The sequence below is a fragment of the Gymnodraco acuticeps genome, unplaced genomic scaffold, assembly GCF_902827175.1.
Source record: "Gymnodraco acuticeps unplaced genomic scaffold, fGymAcu1.1, whole genome shotgun sequence".
Classification (NCBI taxonomy): Eukaryota; Metazoa; Chordata; class Actinopteri; order Perciformes; family Bathydraconidae; genus Gymnodraco; species Gymnodraco acuticeps.
In genome coordinates this window covers 638,502-657,022 of record NW_022990924.1, presented here as the reverse complement: position 1 = coordinate 657,022, position 18,521 = coordinate 638,502, and the positions used below count along the sequence as shown (strand labels likewise).

The 18,521-nt window shown below is 40.1% G+C and overlaps 2 protein-coding genes and 2 long non-coding RNA genes across 7 annotated transcripts; 3 read left to right on the top strand and 1 right to left on the bottom strand.

Annotated features, from left to right (window-relative positions):
- The first annotated feature begins 1,183 nt into the window (after window positions 1-1,183).
- On the top strand, window positions 1,184-5,147 carry LOC117558078. The gene is made up of 5 exons (XR_004570797.1): window positions 1,184-1,553; window positions 3,828-3,914; window positions 4,041-4,081; window positions 4,868-4,949; window positions 5,113-5,147. It is a non-coding gene; the product is annotated as an uncharacterized LOC117558078 (long non-coding RNA).
- An 18-nt stretch (window positions 5,148-5,165) lies between these two features.
- On the top strand, window positions 5,166-7,275 carry LOC117558077. Of its 3 annotated transcripts, none has more exons than XR_004570795.1 (5): window positions 5,166-5,199; window positions 5,326-5,366; window positions 6,152-6,471; window positions 6,569-6,609; window positions 6,916-7,275. It is a non-coding gene; the product is annotated as an uncharacterized LOC117558077 (long non-coding RNA). The 3 variants fall into 3 exon arrangements; XR_004570796.1 differs by lacking the exon at window positions 5,166-5,199 and having other exon boundaries at window positions 5,209-5,366; window positions 6,152-6,233; window positions 6,397-6,471; XR_004570794.1 differs by lacking the exon at window positions 5,166-5,199 and having other exon boundaries at window positions 5,209-5,366.
- Window positions 7,276-8,609: 1,334 nt separating this feature from the next.
- Window positions 8,610-15,854, bottom strand: mtfr2 (mitochondrial fission regulator 2). The gene is made up of 8 exons (XM_034234087.1): window positions 15,666-15,854; window positions 14,484-14,666; window positions 14,202-14,306; window positions 12,141-12,265; window positions 11,213-11,415; window positions 9,935-10,238; window positions 9,236-9,419; window positions 8,610-9,153 (listed from the first exon to the last, which is right to left on the bottom strand). The coding sequence occupies exons 2-8, from the start codon at window positions 14,553-14,555 to the stop codon at window positions 9,109-9,111; spliced, it is 1,038 nt and encodes a 345-aa protein (XP_034089978.1). The 5' UTR covers window positions 14,556-14,666; window positions 15,666-15,854; the 3' UTR covers window positions 8,610-9,108.
- On the top strand, window positions 15,684-18,410 carry armc1l (armadillo repeat containing 1, like). 2 transcript variants are annotated; one of them, XM_034234089.1, is made up of 7 exons: window positions 15,684-15,958; window positions 16,397-16,577; window positions 16,693-16,784; window positions 17,081-17,264; window positions 17,342-17,458; window positions 17,628-17,702; window positions 17,831-18,410. In XM_034234089.1, the coding sequence occupies exons 2-7, from the start codon at window positions 16,425-16,427 to the stop codon at window positions 18,023-18,025; spliced, it is 816 nt and encodes a 271-aa protein (XP_034089980.1). In that variant the 5' UTR covers window positions 15,684-15,958; window positions 16,397-16,424; the 3' UTR covers window positions 18,026-18,410. The 2 variants fall into 2 exon arrangements, with proteins under 2 accessions (XP_034089980.1, XP_034089979.1); XM_034234088.1 differs by having other exon boundaries at window positions 15,763-15,958; window positions 16,391-16,577.
- The last annotated feature ends 111 nt before the right edge of the window (window positions 18,411-18,521 follow it).

The following is an 18,521-nucleotide window of genomic DNA, read 5'->3' as shown; positions in this document are numbered from 1 at the left end:
ATGGCGCATTTCCATTATAGCACGGAGCTCTCTTTAAGCGTGCCGAGCAAAATATGGCAGTAAATACCCCACTTATGAATGTCTGAAGCTTCTATGTTTCATAAAAACGGCGGTTGCTAATTGGTGGGAAAATGAGGCTAGGGGGCACTGGGACTTGGGCTGTCGAGATTTGAGTTGATGTGGCAGCTGACTAAGACTCCGGGTGTTTCTCAATGTCGAGTATGCTTGCTTGGTAGCACATGTCTTCCGAGCGTCTTGCTTCAGAAGAGAGGCAAGAACACTTCCTGGCATTCGGAAAACGAAGAGTGGAACAGGCGAGCAAGTGTGCAGGTGTGCATCATATGAGAGGCCCCACATTACATTTTCCGCCACAGATTTGGGGAAATTGGTCCGTGCGCAAAGCATTGTGGGGATTTTAAGACCGCGGAGTCTACACATGTGCAGCCTCGAAATTTCTCCAAACGAAGTACGCCGGGCTCGGTAGAATTCCAAGTATGCTGGACATTGGAACAGTCCTTCGGCGGCACTCGATGACGTAGTATGCTTGAAATAGTGGCTCTGGAGCAGCTTTACTCGAGATTGAGAAACACCCTCCGTATCCAGATAAGACAAGTCATGGCAAAATAAATGCCAATGCCACACTTGAAGATTACAAATTAGCAGTGTTATTTCACCAGCTGTCAGAGTTTCAGTAATGTAGTTTTAGAGCAAGGGGCTTTCTACTACACATTGTTACACCTCTAACAATAACACAAAATGTTGCTGGCCTTTCAATATAAACCACATGTTTTTGTCACAGGGACAACAGTTAAAACAACAGAATCATATTGTGAAATTCTCCATGGATTGGCAAAACACATTGAGAACTTTGTATTGCATCATTGATGCTTTTTGCTCAATTATTACGAGCGTTTAGTAACATTCACTTTTACTAGTTTGGATACAAAGCTTTTGCTTATAGTTGTGAGCTCAGTCTGTAGGGACTTGGTCTTGGAACTGAAGGGTCGCGGGTTCACGTCCCGATCGGACCAAAAAAATATGGAGTGAGCTGGTAGAGCAAGGCACCAAACCTCGAAACTGCTCTGCCACCTCTCCTATCTGCATGTGTGTGCATGTATACCCTCCCTATGTGTGTAAAAACAACAGGGTGTGTTTTCTCCAAATGTTGTATCTTACACAAAAACTGGCTGGACAGGAAGTTTGACTTCAACAGAGGACATCTAATTATGTCCACATAGAAGAGATTTCCATAAAGGCAAATGTGTTTCCTCTTGTAGTCAAACTGTTTTCTCAATGTGCTTGTGTTTAGATGCAGAGAGTTGGATGTCATGATCGCCATTGGGAAGTTCAAATACAGAACTGAAACTGATGAATTTGCTCATCTTTGAATTGCTCTGGAGAAGTACGAACGTATTTGCTGAAGTAGTGATTTTCAACATCCCGGAAAATGACTTATCGGTCATTTCTCTCAATTGGATCATTAGACTGAAGAAGACCAACACGAATGAAGGGATTGTCTAATCGTCGATTTGTTCAAGGATATCAAGAAAAAGGTATGCTATGTTTTTGGCAAAAAGGATTGTATGTACAAATAAATGTATAGTATGCTATGTTACATGGTAATGTTACAAATGTTTGGGATCAATTAGACCCCCGAGAGGTCTAACTCACAGTTGGAAAACTTTAGGAGGAGAAATTCAAATTAACACATTTTGTATTTGATAGAAGTACTGCGTAAAAGTGCAGTCAACATCAAGTAGTTTTGGTATTTCTAATAGAGGGAGAGGTTCTCTTGTCCAATGAGGGTTGTTTTAAAAATTATAAATGGCTTATGTCTCATGTTTGTTGGATAAATCTAAATATTCCTCTTTTTATAATAAATAACATTTTGGAGGTTTCAACACTGCTGTACAATAATTTATATAACATCGGATACAACTCTCGCAAGTCTCGCAAGTCTCGCAAGTCTCGCGTGGTGCAACAAATCACGTTCCGAAAGCCCGAACACAACAAGGAGCTATAATGGTGTCGCTTCACGTAAGTTAAAAGATTGTAGGATTAAATAATCATACATTTGCAAAGTAGTTGGTAAAGTATGTGGAAGTTGTTCAGTTTGAGTAGTTACTGTTTGTATTTGGATGGGGATTCACTTGGTGTATTGTTTCATTCTGTACCGTATAAAGCGTTAGCATTGCTAACATGTACACGAGTTGATAATTAGTTAAAGCAATTGGCGTTTACATTGTTAAGCTTAGTTTGGAAATATGGGAAGTACAGTGGGGCAAAAAAGTATTTAGTCAGCCACCAATTGTGCAAGTTCTCCCAATTAAAAAGATGAGAGGCCTGTAATTTTCATCCTAGGTACACTTTTTCTCAAGGGAATATTTCCATGGAAAAATGCAATGCTTGTAACAGTACATCCTCTATGATTTGCATGCGAAGAGGAACACACAGGTCTTACAATCACCTCATTTTGTTGGTGTTTATTGATGCCTGGTTATCACCGCCACAGGAAAGCCTTTGGGTTTGTTTGGGATATTTATATATATATATATATATATATATATATATATAAGGACAACAGGAAGAGATTGTTTTCAGTCTCCAATAAATGTTAAGTTAATCTGAGTTCAAAGCAGTTCATTTTAGGACAATTAAAAGTGCACAAATACAAATATGACTTTTTGGGATTAAATTGGAGTTGATAGAAAGTGGACATCTTATTTAGATAAGTTCTGGATTTGTTTACTGTTTATTCAATGGTGCTTGCATTAAGGTCTTTTTAGACAGGTAGTGACGTTACGCCTCTGTATCATTTACAGTGGGGCAAAAAAGTATTTAGTCAGCCACCAATTGTGCAAGTTGTCCCACTTAAAAAGATGAGAGGCCTGTAATTTTCATCCTAGGTACACTTCAACTATGAGAGACAGAATGGGGGGAAATAATCCAGGAAATCACATTGTAGGATTTTTAATGAATTAATTGGTAAATTCCTCGGTAAAATAAGTATTTGGTCACCTACAAACAAACAAGATTTCTGGCTCTCACAGACCTGTAACTTCTTCTTTAAGAGCCTCCTCTGTCCTCCACTCGTTAACTGTATTAATGGCACCTGTTTGAACTCGTTATAAAAGACACCTGTCCACAACCTCAAACTGTCACACTCCAAACTCCACTATGGCCAAGACCAAAGAGCTGTCAAAGGACACCAGAAACAAAATTGTAGACCTGCACCAGGCTGGGAAGACTGAATCTGCAATAGGTAAGCAGCTTGGTGTGAAGAAATCAACTGTGGGAGAAATTATTAGAAAATGGAAGACATACAAGACCACTGATAATCTCCCTCGATCTGGGGCTCCACGCAAGATCTCACCCCGTGGGGTCAAAATGATCACAAGAACGGTGAGCAAAAATCCCAGAACCACACAGGGGGACCTAGTCAATGACCTGCAGAGAGCTGGGACCAAAGTAACAAAGGCTACCATCAGTAACACACTACACCGCCAGGGACTCAAATCCTGCAAATCCTTGCCAACAAAGGGTATATAACAAAGTATTGAGATGAACTTTTGTTATTGACCAAATACTTATTTTCCGCCATAATTTGCAAATAAATTCTTTAAAAATCAGACAATGTGATTTTCTGGATTTTTTTTTTCTTCTCATTTTGTCTCTCATAGTTGAGGTATACCTAGGATGAAAATTACAGGCTTCTCTCATCTTTTTAAGTGGGAGAACTTGCACAAATGGTGGCTGACTAAATACTTTTTTGCCCCACTGTATGTGATACATTTCATCATCAAAATACTTTTTTGATGATTCTGCAGCATCCCATCCAGTGTGTGGACAATGCGGATGGATTTTCTCCTGTGGTCGTCTACGGTGATGAAACATTCGACTTTTATTATCAACAAGTATGTTTTTTCGCCATTTAGTTTAAAGTGTAGGCTCAAAATCTATTTAAATACAAGTGCTTTAATTTTAACTTTTCGATGGAGCGCTTGTTATAGGTTTTGTTTGTCTTTTTCTTGCATGGCCAGGATGCGGTGCCGCAGCATGCTTCTGAAGAAGGCTCCTACAGGTGGGCAGCGATGGATAGTTTGGTACAGATGCTGTTAAGAAGCTGATCATTTAGATATAACACATTTCTATATTGGTTTATTTAAATATAGTAAATCAAATGTAACACAATTCTGTAACTGGTTATAATCAAACTTTTGACCTTGTATGTATTTTTACTGCCTTTGTTTATTTTGTATGTACCTACCATAGACTGTAAAGGTACCTGCCCATGTTTCTGATAGAGCAGGGGTGTCCAAACTTTTTTCACTGAGGGCCACATACAGAAAAATATAAGAAGGGCTGGGCCACTCACTAAAGGTGAGGTTTATTACCTCATAAGTTCTGTTATACATGTTTTCCCTTAAAACAGGAGCCTCAGATTGCTTATAAGAAGAGGACATATGAAGGGTATATTTCAAGCTTGTTATCTAAATTTGTTATTGGGCTTTTTTCTTATCAACTTAGATTAGTTAGAACATGTTTTCAACTTTATTTACTGAATTTATTTGAAAATTGGGCCTATTAACACATGAATACTGTGTAATATATTTGAACATATATATTTAAGAAGTACAATATAAGACAAGCAGAAGTTTATTATACTTAAGTCATTATACTTTTTTAATTTGCTGAGTGAGGGCCGATTCAAAATGGCACACCCCTGTGATAGAGGCATCTGCTACAACTTAATGTGATCTACTTGTATTTTCTTCAATCAATGTGTGTCTTTAGTTATATTCTCATTAATATCTGATATTACCAAAGAAATAACAAAAAAACACATTATTTTCCTCTCTCTCTGTAGTTCTGTGCGACCTTTCCGACCTGACCGTTATGAGAATGAGGACGCTGCTGGTTTGAGTGCCGGGTTGGACGAAGAACAGAATGTACACGAGTGCTAGTAGTACAAGTTTTGGAGTTTACAAAGTTTTAGCATTGATAGCGTGGACATGAGTTGATAATTAGTTAAAGCAATTTGTGTTTACATTGTTAAAGCTAGAAGTATATGACACATTTCATCATCAAAATTCTTTTTTGATGATTCTGCAGCTTCCCATCCGGTGTGTGGACAATGCGGATGGATTTTCTCCTGTTGTCGTCTACGGTGATGAAACATTCGACTTTTATTATCAACAAGTATGTTTTTTCGCCATTTAGTTTAAAGTGTAGGCTCAAAATCTATTTAAATACAAGTGCTTTAATTTTAACTTTTCGATGGAGCGCTTGTTATAGGTTTTGTTTGTCTTTTTCTTGCATGGCCAGGATGCGGTGCCGCAGCATGCTTCTGAAGAAGGCTCCTACAGGTGGGCAGCGATGGATAGTTTGGTACAGATGCTGTTAAGAAGCTGATCATTTAGATATAACACATTTCTATATTGGTTTATTTAAATATAGTAAATCAAATGTAACACAATTCTGTAACTGGTTATAATCAAACTTTTGACCTTGTATGTATTTTTACTGCCTTTGTTTATTTTGTATGTACCTACCATAGACTGTAAAGGTACCTGCCCATGTTTCTGATAGAGCAGGGGTGTCCAAACTTTTTTCACTGAGGGCCACATACAGAAAAATATAAGAAGGGCTGGGCCACTCACTAAAGGTGAGGTTTATTACCTCATAAGTTCTGTTATACATGTTTTCCCTTAAAACAGGAGCCTCAGATTGCTTATAAGAAGAGGACATATGAAGGGTATATTTCAAGCTTGTTATCTAAATTTGTTATTGGGCTTTTTTCTTATCAACTTAGATTAGTTAGAACATGTTTTCAACTTTATTTACTGATTTATTTGAAAAGTGGGCTTATTAACACATGAATACTGTGTAATATATTTGAACATATATATTTAAGAAGTACAATATAAGACAAGCAGAAGTTTATTATACTTAAGTCATTATACTTTTTTAATTTGCTGAGTGAGGGCCGATTCAAAATGGCACACCCCTGTGATAGAGGCATCTGCTACAACTTAATGTGATCTACTTGTATTTTCTTCAATCAATGTGTGTCTTTAGTTATATTCTCATTAATATCTGATATTACCAAAGAAATAACAAAAAAACACATTATTTTCCTCTCTCTCTGTAGTTCTGTGCGACCTTTCCGACCTGACCGTTATGAGAATGAGGACGCTGCTGGTTTGAGTGCCGGGTTGGACGAAGAACAGAATGTACACGAGTGCTAGTAGTACAAGTTTTGGAGTTTACAAAGTTTTAGCATTGATAGCGTGTACATGAGTTGATAATTAGTTAAAGCAATTTGTGTTTACATTGTTAAAGCTAGAAGTATATGACACATTTCATCATCAAAATCCTTTTTTGATGATTCTGCAGCTTCCCATCCGGTGTGTGGACAATGCGGATGGATTTCCTCCAGTGGTCGTCTACGGTGATGAAACATTCGAAAGTGTAGGGTCAAAATCTATTTAAATACAAGTGCTTTCATTTGAACTTTTCTATGGAGCGCATGTTAAGGGTTTTGTTTCTCTTTTTCTTGCATGGCCAGGATGCGGTGCCGCAGCATGCTGCTGGAGAAGGCCCCTACAGGTGGGCAGCGATGTATAGTTTGGTACAGATGCTGTTAAGAAGCTGATCATTCAGACACAGTATTTTTTGAAATATAGTAAATCCAATTCTGTAACCAAACTTTTGACCTTGTATGAGTTTGTACTGCCTTTTTTAATTCTCTATGTAACCACCCATGTTTCTGATAGAGGCCTCTGCCACATTTGTTCAATCAATGTGTGTCTTTAGATATTAATATCATATATATCATTAATATATCATTAATATCTGATATTACCAAAGAAATAACAAATAAATAACCAGATTTTTTTTCCTCTCTCTCTGTAGTACTGTGCGACCTTTCCAATCTGGACGCTGCTGGTTCGAGTGCCGGGTTGGACAGAATGTAGACGAGTACTAGTAGTACAAGTACCCCAAGGTACTCAACAGTGTTTGAATGGCAGCTTCAATGAGCTTCTGTACTTCTATTTGAGTAAAGGATGTGTCTACTTTAGCCATCTCTGCACTTCTGACAGGTGTTTTTTCTATTTAAGTTTTTTATCCAAAACCTTTAAGTTATTTTAAATGTGTTAAATAATTTTAGTATGTATGCTGCTGGAAACAGTCCCCTGTTGTGAGGACAAACAACAACAAAGATGTGTGTGAGAAGTGTAGCTACTACACATAGATAAACTGAAAAATAATGAAGATGTACATAATTGTTGGTTCTTTGTTTTTTTGTGATACCATGATGTACTAGCTTAAATAAACAATGTAGATTCAAAGTTATTCAATCCTCACCTTGTCATCATCAGTGAACAGCAACAGATCCGGGGTCAGTGTAAATTGAGAGCAGAAAAAACAATTGTTATGAGATAAATGATCCAATTAAAAAAAAATTAAAAAAACAGGTTTACACTAACATACATGACTTTCTTAATTTAGGGCAGGCTATAACTTTGTTTATTAATCAGTATACTCACTGTGGTGTGGAACGAAAAAACCTTAAATGAGAAGGTAAGATGTCAGTAAAAAACAATTGATACACTAAACTATATTTTATAGAGGTTTTGAACAGCTCTGATCAGAAGTGTCACTATAATATAGCTTAATCTATAGCTACAGTTTATACTTACATTTATCAGACAGCAACCAATGCGCTCACACTGGTCTTCTTCTGCAGACTCACTTGCAGTAACGTGCCACAAATAGCTTACTCTGCCCCCTACTGGCAATTGCTATAATTACAGCCTAAACAAAAGAGCTGAAGTATGAATAGTATAATTAAAGTAAATGCTACATTAAAGAAAAAGGGCACGTGATTTAATAATGTTTCAGATGCTACACTAGAAACATGGAAAACAATGTACTGCTCTGTACCAATAAGAAATGGTACATATAAATAAATAACTTAAAAATAAAATAAACGTAACTAAGAAAAACAGTGTTATTAACACAGTAGTTAAAAAGCTGAAGTATCCATTAATAATGTAACAATAATAACAATGTAAAATGACATCACCTGCACGAGAATGACTGATCTTTGTTGCAGTTTGATTTAAAGCAAACTGTTAAAAAAGTTATACATTTCAACTAAAACTGGATTTAAAGGTAGGGTAGGTAATTTTGGAGAAACCAGCTCGAGTGCGCTAGAATTTGAAAATACACAGCCGGTACAAATCTGCCACTTCCTTACAGAGCCCCTCCTCCAACACACACGAACGCGCACATGACCAATGAGGGCACGAGGTAAGTTTGTGCACAGATGGAAGGCTGACAGGCAGGTAGGCCATCCAGTTACTTTAGCCGGGCCGGCTAAAATGATTGGTCGTGCTTTTTACAGTACTACGGCTTCCACAGATGACATTTTTTATGGATTTTTTGTCAAAGCACTTAATATATTCATTGCTATCGGGATGTTAAGAGCATTCCATGGAATATAACAACAAGTGTATCTCGAGCCGGTTTCTCAAACTTACCTACCCCACCTTTAAAATGTACAAACCGATATATTTGAAAACATGAAAAGAAGAACCAAAATGTATCAGTGCACTTAAAAACTTTATTATAAAAATGAAAGAGCAGTTGCATAGAATAGAGCTGGTGAATCTCAATGACCCGTTATTAATTTCACTTGTTTAAATCAGGAACTATAAAAGGCCTTACAATGGGACTTTAGAGACATTAAAAGCAGCGGTGCATTCCTGCCCAGACACATTATTTTGTTTTAAAAATATATCATACAAATACTGTATGAACAACACTGAAAACATAACATTCCACTGTACTTTTGCAAAACTGTACCAAATCCCTTGACAGCGATCGCTATAACACAAATATACATTCAAGCTTCCCAGCAAAGACAAACGTAACAGAAACAAGTTCATTGTGAGATAAAGTCTCTTACAAGAACAATATATTAGACAAACAGAAAATAAAAACGAAAATAAGTCAGTAGCTGCAATCTGTTGGAGAGGTACATCTGTGGGAGCTAAAATCAGAGGAGTGGGTGTCAGACGTTCTGGGGTCCGATCAGCAGGATCAGAGGTGGAGGCGGCCCTGGCTGCGTCTGATATGGACCGGAATCTGAAACAGAGGCAATGGATTATTACAGCTGCTGACAGAGGTGTGTGTGGGAGTGTGAGGAGTGCGTCTATGGGAATCTAACCTTGGGTATTTCTGGGCTGCCGAACGGCGAGAGTTCCAGTGAGTTCTCTTTGTCGGAGGAGTCGTTGTGGCGATGCTGAGCGAACTTTCTCTTCAGCGCTTCAGCGATAAGAGCCGCTGGGTCACTGAGCAGAGCGGGGCCTCCCTTACTGCGCCGCCTTCTGACCGGAGTGCCCCCCGGGGATCTAAGAAGGACAGAGGAGGAACGTTTTAGAGACACAGAAAAAAGAAATCTAAAATAAGACAAACGATGGGTACTTACAGAACATTCTGCCACATTGGGACATAAACTATCATATTGTAGGATATTGTTATAATATGGGACACCCATATTCAGAATCAATCAACAATCAGAAACCAAATATTGTATTTATCCCGGGGGAAATTAAATTGCAGTTGCTCCATTTTAGAATGAAATTAAATAAAATATACATATTTGTTTATATTTAATTGAATACAAATGTTAATATAAACATCAGAAGTAAGAATGTGCTATAAAAAGATTTTTTTTTAAATGAAAAAAAACATAATTATATAAACCTAAGAAGTTAAAAGTATGTCTAACTAAATTATAAAATAGAATAAAAATATAAAAAAGAAAAATGTGCATGTTGTACTTCAATTCAAAACATGTTTTTTACAGCATATACCTTGGATTTTAGAGGTAGATTTCACAGTTTTTAAGGCTTCGGTTGCTCACCTGTTGACCGAGCGCAGTTTGACTTGAGTTAAGTCCTTGAGGACATCCAGCATGGACGGCGTCCCTTTAACGTCTGAGTCCTGGGGTTTGAGTGGACCCTTGTCGAGGTTTTTGTCGTTGTCCCTCCGCCGGCGGATCAGCTCTACGACAGACGAGGACTCAGCGGTGGAGCCAGGGCACGAGGGAGGGGGAGGTAGGGGTGGAGGAGGAGGAGGGGGAGGAGGAGCAGAGCAGCGAGGCGTGGAGGTGAGGGGGGGCGGAGACATCAGAGGAGTGCCCGGGGTACTCTGGGTCTCAGACAGACCTTAAACACATTGAAATAACACAAGTATGTTATTCACGCGTATAACATGCCAACAGTGGTGGAATGTAACCACGTACATTTACTCAAGTGCTTGAGTACAATTTAAGTACTTTCACTCTTCTTTATTATTAACATTTGTTGCCACTTTATACTTCTACTCCTTTTTTAACCAATTATTTTTTATATTTGCAGTTACTTAAAAAAATAATAACATGATGTGTTTATATGATACTGTGTATATGTGTATATATATATATATATACACACACAACAAAAACTTCAAGAGCCATTCTGCATAATGAGTATTTATATTCGATACTTTAAAAAGGTCCCATGTCATGGCCATTTCTACTGATCATAATTCCATTGTTGAGGTCTACTAGAATAGATTTATATTGGGCAATTTTCCAAACTCACATTGGTTTCTCATACAGCATCTCTGTATAGTATACATTCACATGCTCTGTCCTAAACGGCTTGTTGGAGCTCCTGCCCCCCCCTCCCCATGAGCCCATTGTGCTCCGATTGGTCAGCTCGCCCACTCTGTTCTGATGAGTCTACCACCGTTACAGCGGAACATAAGTGATTATGTGTTACAATGGCGTTAGCAACCAGAAAATGACACCAGTAATGACAAACAGATGCGAATGCTGCGTGCGGTCTGGGTGCCGTGTTGGCGGGACGTTGCGCGGCTCGTGGCTCGCTGCTGCAAGGAGCGGACCGTGTGAGCTGGGTTCATTTCCCGCTTGCTGCGTGGGGTCTGCGAGATATCGCGAATGGACGCGGGAAGGGGGGTGCTGAGGGGGCTGCAGCACCCCCATCTGCGAGGCTCCACTAGCACCCGGAGATAGGAGTCCACTAGACTCTCCTATTATTACTTTTACTTAAGTAAACGATCTTAGTACTATTACCACGACATCATGCCCCATGTGTTTGTGTGTTTTTTGAAAAGTAGAGGTACAAAGAGTGCGTACCTGAGGCTGGAGCGGCGGTAACGATCATGGCTATCTGAGCTTGGAGTTTGAGCAGCTGACTTTCCAGCGCTGTGATCTTCTGCAGGGCGTCCGGCTCGGTGGTCTGCCTCACAGGACCGCCTCCTCTCTGGGCTTTACTCTGGGGCGGGTACCTCAACACTTCCCGATTTAGAGTACTTTGCTTCTTCGGAAGTAAATGGTTCCTATGGAGATAATGCATCAGTGTAATATTTAACATCCACTCAAAATAATCAAATCCAAATGTGTGTTTTCAAAGCTGCAAAATACAAACATCGATACATTTCTATGGCAAAAATAGAGGTAAACAGTTTTCAAGATGCCCTAAACACATTAAGGAAAATGTTGCCATCTGAAAGTAGTGACCAAATTATTTTGAGTACGATAAAACAGCGCAGTTGATTTCACTAGCTGAGTGTAACCCCCTATTCGCACCAGGAGCGTCTGCGCTGCGGCTGCGCCGCGCTGCGACCTCCTCCTGCGACCTCCTCCTGCGTCCTAACCCACCAGGCGCGTTTCAAAACGTTGCGGAAGCGGAGCGTCGTGTGTGCAGCCTCGCAGTTGTTGGATGAACATTCCACTTCCTGCCTGCGCCGCGCTGCGCCGCGTCAAAAATAGGATTCATCCTATATTTTAGAAATTCCTTGCGGCGAGGAGCTTCTGGGACGCTTCGAGCCGCGGCGCAGAGTGTCTGGTGGAATAGCACCCATTGACTAGAGTGGCCGCGATCGCTAAAAACGCCGCAGCCGCAGCGCAGACGCTCCTGGTGGGATTAGGGGGTTACACCTTTGTTGGGTGTAATAATGCAATAAACCACCGAACAACTTTTGAATTATTCTCTATATATGGTTTTCTGCACTGGGAAACATGACCTTGTCTGAGTTAGTCCTGTGTCTATTTGTGTCCGTACCTGGTCTTGGCGAAACTCTCCCCCTCATCCTCAAACACCCAGAGGATATCAGCGAACGAGGGGATGGACTTCGTCTCCACAGTCATGTCCACATAACCGTGCGGCTTATAGGAGAGCAGAGGGACCTGGGGACCAAATATGGACATCGTGTTCACTTTTTGACCAAACTCAAGTGTTTGTTCTGATATTTTTTCTCCAGTCAAGGTCACAGTGTAATTTATCACCTAATTCATGACTTTTCAAGGACTTTCAACTTTCCAGGCCACTTTTGTATAAATTCAAGGATCCAACATGGCATAACTTGAGACACAAATAATTAACGGTTTCAACACAGAATTTGTAGACCGCAGAAAATTGCCTTTTTATTAACTTATACGTTATAATTTCAAGAACTTCAATTTCTATTCTTGCCCAAATACTGTATATGAATTCAAGCAGTCTCTATGACCCCTGTCTATGTATGTCAGTGGTTCTCAAGCTTTTTCTGTCAGGCCGCCCCTTTGGAGAAAAGTCGGGGGCCCCCAACACAAATAGTCACGTAATGGGCCAAGTTAACATTTATTAAAATACATCAATATGAACGTGAGCATTCCTTTAAAAAAAATAAAATGATCACTTTGCTAGAACAGTGATAATAAAACAATGCTCCATAAGTATGTGTGCTCAAAAAGATAAATACAATTGTGCAATTCCTTTGCTAGAACAATAAGTTATAATACGTTGCAATCTGTGCAAAAAAATGAAAAGAAAGAAAATGCTGATATTTGGCCAAAAAGTGTGTCTTATCACAGCATTAGTGGCTGCAATGTTAAGCACTGCACATTTCTTCAAAACGGGGTTGCAGGCTCAGTGGCAGCACCAGAGATTTATTTTGGGGGTGCTGTGGGGTAGCTTGACGTTTCATAGAGGGTGCTCAAACATTTAGGGTTTCCCATTAATGTACTGGGCGCTACAGTTTAATTTCCTACTGCAACACTCCCCACGCAAATACACAGTGTACCCGCGACAGTTACAATGAAGGCTCGATAATCAGCTCACGGCATATAGGTGTAAGCAGGGGTAAAGTACTATTTGTATAGGTGGTGTGTGGACCTAACATCCTCTAGGGGGGTCCGGGGGCATGCTCCCCCGGGAAGATTTAAAAAAAATATTGAAGTTAAAAGCATCAATCTGGTGCACTTTGAGAGCAACATGAAGAGATCTATGGATACATCTCTCAACACCTATATGAAACAGAACTGTAAACAGATTTACTTTTTCTTTATGGATATTTTACAAATCACTCCCCTTTTAAACTTTATTCTTGTTTTACTGCCATATAGTATTTCTTACCTGTTTTTTATTTATTTATTTTTTTTTTTACAACTATAATGATCATATGAAGGTGTGGCTCGGAAATAATTGTTTACATTAAATCGTGACCAAACCGTTTGAGACCCACTGAGATAAATTAGACTAAAGTTAGGACTCTCCTCCACCTTGTTGTTGAAAAAGCTCCTTATACCCGTTAGCGTAGCTCGCTAGCACCAGAAGAACAACAACGATCTCCAGTACCGGTCTGGTGCGCTCTCTCTCTCTCTCTCTCTCTCGCTCATGCACGCACACAAAATGGCTCGTTCCACACACACACAGCCGAGCTTGAATGAAACACAGAGACCCAGACGTACTTGTATTGTAGCATATTATTTTTGTCATTGCCATTTTTCCTCCTGGTCTCTTGCACCCCCCCTGTCAGGCCTCTGCGCCCCCCACTTTGAGAAACACTGATGTATGTCAATAATCAAGGCCTTGTTTTCCCTCGATAAATTCACAAGCTACAAAAGTTTTCAAGGCCTCATGGTAACAATGGCAGAGGAAGGAGTGTAAAAACTGAAAAGGAGAACCAAGGAAGGTCAGAACAGGTAAATATTTGTGTGTCAAATTAAAAATAATATACACTGAAGAACAAGTACTTAAGCTCAGCATTTGGCCACAGTTACACCTGGCTGTGCTGAATTTGATGAGGTTATGTATAATTTTAGATAATCTTCCGTATGTTCGGAAACACGAGTGGTTCAGTACCTGAAAGTGGATGCGTGGTGCAGGGGTCAGAGGGAGGTTTGTCCCAATCATCCGCACGATGCTGCGATACTGACCGCACAGATCACTGTCCCACACTGGAACCAGCTGCAAGAAAGAAGACACACAGACACAAAACAGTCTTGGTTCAAATGTGCCATCCTTCCAAGGATCCAAGACTCACTTGGTAGCTTTAAGAGAACAAACGAACAATAAATGTGACACCTGACACCAAAAACACAAATACTAAGACCATAGTAGTAACAGTAGCGTTTGTGCACTCACCATGTCTGGAGGCACGCCAAAATACTCCAGGACGGCATGCATCAAATCCAGAATATCCTCGACTAAAGACATTGTTAGGACTTTTTGAAGCACCAGCTGATGACTGTAAAGCTCCTCTTTCTGCTGACTAACTTGGTGAGAGGCCAACACAGAATGGATGCCACTGAGTCACATACTTCACACCTGAAACAAAACAAAACATACAGCACTTAGGCTATTGAACAAAACACAATAAAGTCAGTACTAGAATCCATCAAGAGATACAAAATGTTTTTGTAGTTAGGGTTAGGGTAAGACAAACTTCTAACATGAATAAAACAATAACAAAATCAAAACAACGTCCACTCAAATGCAAGAATTGAAGAGTGTGTTTTCATCTCAGTCTGATTCAAAATAACTTGTTTTTATCTTTAGTAGGTTTGGCTACTGTAGTGTTTCCTTAATGGGGGGAGACAGCCGCAACTGACTCAGAATGCTGCCGTTTGTCTTCATAGAGACCAATAAAGCAGGCTACATCAGTCCAGCTCTGAGAGGTACTCTGGCTTCCTGTGGTCAAATAAATGATGAGCCCTGTTGGATTCTGCATTGATCACATATATATTTCAACTTTGGCTTCTGTTTTCTATTGTATTGTTATGTTTTAAAATGATACTGTATGTGCAGCTGAATGTGTGAATCAAAACAGGTCTTAAATCGAAGTGAATGGTGTATTAAATTGTGAGATTAGTCTTTAAACCTCCCCATACACCTTTAACTAGGTTCACAAGGAAACAGATGCACACACAGGAAACAGACATTATGGTTTCATTTCCACAGCGATTAATTAAAATAAAAACCTATTTCTATGCTATCAAACTTTAATTCCAGTAGCCCCTGGAGTCCATCATCAATGCAGCTGTTTGTGTCTCTGTTGACATCACACACTGATGCTCCGGTTGACCATAGTGTCCCTCTGTACGTCTGACTCGGCTGTGAGTCCATGAATTTAATACAATTGGATCAGCACAGCGGGTTCAGAGTACATTTTTGTTTTAACCTCAACAGAGTAACCGTTCTGTGTGGGGGAAGTGCAGGTTCCCCTCACAGGCAGCGCAGTGTCCCACAGAAAAGAGGTAAAGAGGCTCGAAGTAAACTGCTATACCAGGAAACATGCGGTATAAACGAAACTATATATCTACTTACCGTGGAGGTTTCTTGAAAAAACATGCACTATGAGCTACATTTGTCCGACATCTTGATTTTAACCTAATATATCAACTGTAACTGCAGATAACCACTTCGAACGTGCATATTTATCCTAGCTCACGAGTCCAAGAAGCCAGCGAGTCTGTGTGAAGTCAAATAAAGCCGCAGTAGCAAAAGCTCCTCTGATTGGATAGAAATACAGAACTAGTATGAGGAGCCAATAGGAGCGGTCGATCGTGAAGCAGTACATCAAATTTGTATTTTTGTGCACGAGCGTCTTCCTCTACTTGGTAAGAAACAACACAACAATTACATTTTACCATCTATATTTCACTACCTAGACGCTCGTATTATCATGTGTTGAAGTATCGCATATTTGTGTGTTCAAATGGTGTACATAAACAAATGAAAAGGGGCTTTTGTTAAGTTCTGCAGCTTCTTCCTGTTTCAAAAGTTGCTAACTTTAGCTTATTTAGCTAGCCACAACGTTAGCTAGCACGTTGACCCCGACAGGACAAGCTTGAATCACTGTTTATAAAGTAGCTTCGTACCTCGAGAACCCAGCCTTAAATCATACGCTAGTAACGGTAACGTCATCCCACTTGACCGTAATATTTTCTCTGTTTTATAATTAGGCTAACGTAAGTCCAACGTTCGCCACACACAAAACAGTTTGTCCGTATCAGGCTAACGGTAAAACACATTTGACTTGATATCCTCAGTTTCAGATCTGGTAGTTAACCGAAGTTAACAGCAATGATGGATGCTCTGTCGGTGGTTACTCAGCTGCGGGACCTGGCATCTGAACCGCAGAACCGAGATGTGATCGTCCAGGATCAGGGCTGTCTCCCCGGGCTGGTTCTCTTCCTGGACCACCAGAACACAGACGTGCTTTTTGCAACTCTTCAGGTGGGTGAAAGATGCTGGACTGGTGCTGATCCGTGTTGTACTGTCCTCCTCTTTAAAGGACCAATGTTCTCTAAATGTGGTGCATTTCTTAATACTGTTCTGCCTTTGTCCTCAGACCTTGCGCTACTTGGCTGAGTTGTCCCCCAACATCCCCACCATGAAGAATGAACTGGGTATGATGGTGAGCTTGGAGAATCTAATTGTAAGGTGAGGGATTATTTTGTACTCCTGTGCACTGGTGTTTTTTGAGATAAGAGTATTTTCTTGGCATGTAATTGTACTTGACATTTTCAGTAAGAGTAGTTTGAGCTGTCAACTGTAATGATTCCTAATGCTGTTTTGTTGTACTATCTTAAGTTTAAGCATATAATAATATGTACTTAAACATTAGAAGTGAATGGGAAAGCCAAATAGTTATCACCCTAAATGTTGACTCAGAATTGTGGGAGGCAATTCAGAGGTTTGGAACTAGGTAACATAAAATATGATATTTATTTATTTAGGCAGGGCCTGTCTGTTGACATCACGTCATTGGCCCAGGAGGTGTATGATATTCTGACTGCGCCTGCTATACCCATCCCCCGCACGCCTGAGAGGGAGAGGAGAAAGAAACCCCAGTTCTTTATCAACTCCTCTCAAAAGAAGGCCAAGTCTGTCACTCTGCACATCAAGGGCCTGGACAGCACTGTGAGTAGACTGACTGACCCAAGCAAGACAGTGACTATTATTATCAAATTCTGCAACTTGTACTTTTTCTCTTATAGGACCAGCGAAGCTTGTGTGAGGAGGCTCTTCTGAAGGTCAGAGGGGTGATCAGCTTCACCTTCCAGATGGCTACCAAGAGATGCACCGTTCGCATCCGTTCAGACCTGCCCACTGAGGTAACGCACCAACACATTTACTATCAGGGGCTGCTGAGGAAGAAACCAGCCTGTTCAAAAATGAGTTGTATTCCTGTAGTTGTAGTCAACATTTGTATTATTGCATTATCAAAGCAACTTATGGTGCGGATGAACACTTTATATCTGATCTCCGCCTATTGTTTTTCAGAGTCTGGCATCAGCCATTGCAGCCACTCAGGTGCTGTCGGCCCAGCAGGTGGTGAAGAATGAGGCGGGAGAAGAGGTGAGTGGTGGTGCTAGATTCCTTATTTTGTTTAGCAACGTTTTTGAGTATCCATACAATACACCTCAATTGTTGGCTTGATTTAAAAATGTGTTCTTAACTTATCTCAATCATTTTTGTGTCTACAGGTTTTGGTCCCTCTCGACGCATCTGGAGTGGACGTCCAGAAGAACACAGCTATCCCAGACTACCTCCCAGAAGAAGAGGAGAGCCCCGAGAAGGAGGTGGACCGAGCGATTTCCCGCACCACAGCTAAAGAAGATTCCAGTGGAAGCTGGCTCAACGCCGCCGCCGGTTTCCTCACCAAAACGTTCTACTGGTGATACTGCTGCAGTTCAAATCCCAGAGTTGTGGAATACAGCTGCTGTGTGTATATAACTAGAGTGGACATCACTGGATGTTAGCACCCCTCGGGCTAACATCCTGGCTTTGTGTGGACTTCACCAACAGTCATCATTTGTTGTGAATAACTAGAAATGACCCAGATGTGCATACGCACTTCTGGTTAACTAGTTGAATAGAGGATCACACACTTGAAAGCATATTTTGTCTCTGGACCTGCGTATATGCTGATTTCTATCCACTATTTTCATTAAGTGTAAATATTTTCTTTATCTTTCTTTTTCTCCAAACTGTCTCTACATGTAAGAAAAACAACTTTAAAGACTTTTTCTACTTTGACTCTAATAAAAGTATTTTCTGTAAAAATGCTGTATGTTGCTAGTTATTTTTGCTTTATGCTAAAATGAATCTGCTACATGTTTTAAATGCACCATTTCTACTTTTATTATTCAGTATTTTGGACCAAAGCGGCAGAGA

Excerpts from the sequence above, each read along its gene's own strand:
- armc1l (XM_034234089.1), top strand. The coding sequence starts at position 16,425 with ATGATGGATGCTCTGTCGGTGGTTACTCAGCTGCGGGACCTGGCATCT. Across the intron at positions 16,578-16,692 it reads TGCTTTTTGCAACTCTTCAG|ACCTTGCGCTACTTGGCTGA; the intron begins GTGGGTGAAAGA and ends CTTTGTCCTCAG. Across the intron at positions 17,265-17,341 it reads TCAAGGGCCTGGACAGCACT|GACCAGCGAAGCTTGTGTGA; the intron begins GTGAGTAGACTG and ends TTTCTCTTATAG.
- mtfr2 (XM_034234087.1), bottom strand. The coding sequence starts at position 14,555 with ATGTCTTTAGTCGAGGATATTCTGGATTTGATGCATGCCGTCCTGGAG. Across the intron at positions 12,266-14,201 it reads CACCACGCATCCACTTTCAG|GTCCCTCTGCTCTCCTATAA; the intron begins GTACTGAACCAC and ends TTTGGTCCCCAG. Across the intron at positions 11,416-12,140 it reads GAGAGTTTCGCCAAGACCAG|GAACCATTTACTTCCGAAGA; the intron begins GTACGGACACAA and ends TTATCTCCATAG.